This window comes from Carassius auratus, unplaced genomic scaffold (assembly GCF_003368295.1).
Source record: "Carassius auratus strain Wakin unplaced genomic scaffold, ASM336829v1 scaf_tig00214880, whole genome shotgun sequence".
Lineage (NCBI taxonomy): Eukaryota > Metazoa > Chordata > Actinopteri > Cypriniformes > Cyprinidae > Carassius > Carassius auratus.
The window spans coordinates 90,001-93,167 of NW_020527841.1; the positions used below are offsets into that span (position 1 = coordinate 90,001).

Below are 3,167 nucleotides of genomic sequence, written 5' to 3' on the forward strand. Positions count from 1 at the left end.
GTTCAAGGGATGGTTCAACCAAAAATGAAGAATGACCGTAGCCATTAACTTCCACAGTATGGAAAAATACATGTAAGTCAATGGCTACCATCAACTGTTTATATACAAATATTTTTCTAAATATCTTATTTTTGTGTTCAAGAAAAGAAAGGAACCAATAAAGGTTTGGAACAACATCAGGATTAATAAAAGATGACAGAATTTTTATTTTGGATGCGCTATTATTGGAAATCTTTCATCTAATTTTTCTAAATTTAATGACCTAAATGATTTTAAAGGTTTTAGATTTAGTTAATAATAACAGAACCAACCTCACATCCTTATAAAGCACGGCTAATTTCGACAAATTTTTGCCTGCAAGTTTCTAATTGCAAAGCTATTGCGTCAACTGACAAATCATGCAGCTTGAAAGGAGAAGATAAGAACAGTTTGATTTGAGCACTTGACGTTTTATAAGAGGTCGATCAGTGACAGTTAAAGTGAATGAAAAGACTGTTTGCATGGTAATCAATCTGTTAATTGAGTGGAGGGAAGACAAGTGATGAGATGCAACTGCTCCTCCGAGAACGTCAAGACTTAACCACTGTCAAATTTCAAGAAAAAAAATGTATGCTATTATTTGCTTAAAATGAAGTTATGATGTTGCCAAGGCGATAGGCTACTGAGAGGTTTATGTAGGCAGGGTTCCATCTGGACGGCTCAGAGGCTTTCAATCTGCTCAGACTCACAGATGCCCATTAAAGACCAAAGATGCTGCACTCGTCTCCGTGGTACATTTCTACACGTACGCATGAGATCGCCTATGAGTTAAAGCAGTCACAGATGGGGTGCGATAAGAGGTTATATTTACTCTTTACCATTCGCCTGTTTTGCATTCTAAAGGATTAGACCACAGGGTTTAAAAACTTTCACTGAAGGGCCCTTCTACACCATTAGTCTAACATCTGTAAACACATGAGAGATCCCCCATCATAAAAAGGTCATTAGTGTAGAGTTCCTGTCCCCCCTCATCCTCTTTCCTCAGTCCTCCAGCCCCCCTCCTTTATCAGAGCTCAGCGGACATTCAGAGCATCTTTGTTTCTTTTTATCTCACCTCCCAAGGATGACTAGCATCTGCTCATTGCTCTGCATAAAGTACAGGTAGGGGCATGCTTATACAAATGCTTCATGGGAATAGCATGGTGGGGGGGGGTCTGTTTTTGTGCACTGAAAATGAAATAAAAGACAGATTTTTAAAAGATCGATCCCAAGGTAGCAGGAGTTGTGCGTGCAAAGTTTGACTGGATATTTGGTATCATCACTTTGCTGTTCATGTATATTTTATGAAACCTACAGTGGGAACTAGACTTCTGTGGGTTTCTGTATGAGCTAATGCTTTTTAATTAAAAAAAAAAAAAAATGTGTTGGGGAAGACTTTAATATGAGTTTGCCTAACTTTATTTTAAAGATCTTGAATCACTGTCATGATGTTATGATCTTAATTTGTTGCTGTTGAAAATGTTCCAATTATTAAAGACAGGGTGTTATTCAATATTAAGAAGTAGTTGAATGGATTTAAAATTCCGTGCATGGTTCATATTAATAATGATAAACTGATATATGCCTGCTGAGCTGATTCATTCATCCAATATTTAGCTGTTTTGTGATTCTTAGCCTCAGCTGATTCCATACACATTTGTACAACTAACAGAAGTTATGTTGTGAAAATAAATACTCAATAAGTAGCATGGAATAATTGAAAAAATAGATAAATGCATAAATAAATACACACTGAAAAAAAAGTTTCAATCATCCAATGAAAAAATAAAAAATAAAGTAGCATTAGTATTTAGCATGTATTGAAACAAAATAGCAATAATAAAAAACAATAAAATATTTGAAAACAGAATGAAAAATAAATAACTTTTTATAAATATATTTATATATATATATATATATATAGAGAGAGAGAGAGAGAGAGAGAGAGAGAGAGAATATTTATAAAAAAATATTTTATTTTTCATTCTGTTTTCAAATATTTTTGTTTTTTATTATTGCTATTTTGTTTCAATACATGCCTAAATACTAATGCTACTGGTAATAATAACAAGTACATTTTGTTTAAAAATCTTGGTATTTAATTGTATTTTGTCATACATATGTACAGTATATTTAAGCAATATAGTTGGTATACTCATTCTTTTGTAGTAATGGACTGATTTCAGAGTTGAGACTAAAATTGCAGGCTGAAACACGGTTCAAAACAGCACTATCAAGGACTATACAGCTTGACATCTAAAGTGCTTTGTAAATTAAGACTTGGACGTGAAGTGATCACCTTAACAGCAATTCTCAGGCTTCTCGGAATTAAGGAGCTGTCTAAAATCCTCCTAATTACCTACTTTCCACTAACTGAGACCCTTTCTGTTCATAGGAGATTCTTCCAGACCGCACATGTGTACATTGAAGACAGGAACTCTCCCAGAGTGAGCCGCAATGACAGTTTCCCCGTCCTGTCTACAGCGGGTGAGCAGCTAAACAAACAAACGAAAACACACCATGCTACAATAGCTTTATTTATAAATATACCTGACCTGCTGACAAGTAGTTAAGACAGATTGCATATTGTTTATACACTAAATAGTAAAATAATTAATGAAATTATATTAAAACCCACACCTTTACTATCATTCAGTCATTCAGAAGTTTGGGGTTAGTATAATAATATTCATTTTATTTTGAAAGAAGTTCATTTTATTCAGCAAGGATGTGTTAAAGTGATCAAAAGTGACAGTAAAGAATTTATGTAACAAATGATTTTGTAGTTTAAATGTAAGGAAAAAAATAGTAATTTTTTATTCACTCGATTTATAAATTGTGCGCACAATTTACTAATTAGTTCCCTCGATTTGCTAAATCGCGCGCACAATTTAGCAAATCGAGTGAACGAAATAGTAATCGTGTGCACGTTTTAATACATTGAGGGAACGAATTAGTAAATCATGCACAGAATTTTTTTTTTTTTCTTGCATGTCATGTGCGGGATCCGTATAAATGTACTAAAAATGCTGTTTATATATATATATATATATATATATATATATATATATATATATATATATATATATATATATATATATATACACTGTATTATACACACACATACACATCAAGGAACCCTAAAAAAA

At 32.9% G+C, this 3,167-nt stretch overlaps 1 protein-coding gene across 1 annotated transcript in view; it reads left to right on the forward strand.

The window, feature by feature from the left end:
• Positions 1 to 2,505, forward strand: part of LOC113093115 (receptor-type tyrosine-protein phosphatase gamma-like) — a gene marked incomplete at its 3' end in the record, with an annotated part of 65,760 nt that extends 63,255 nt beyond the window's left edge. Inside the window, exon 14 of the mRNA XM_026258955.1 lies at positions 2,414 to 2,505. Coding sequence (XP_026114740.1) covers positions 2,414 to 2,505 — 92 coding nt within the window. The remainder of the gene's footprint in view (positions 1 to 2,413) is intronic.
• Between the last annotated feature and the right edge of the window lie 662 nt (positions 2,506 to 3,167).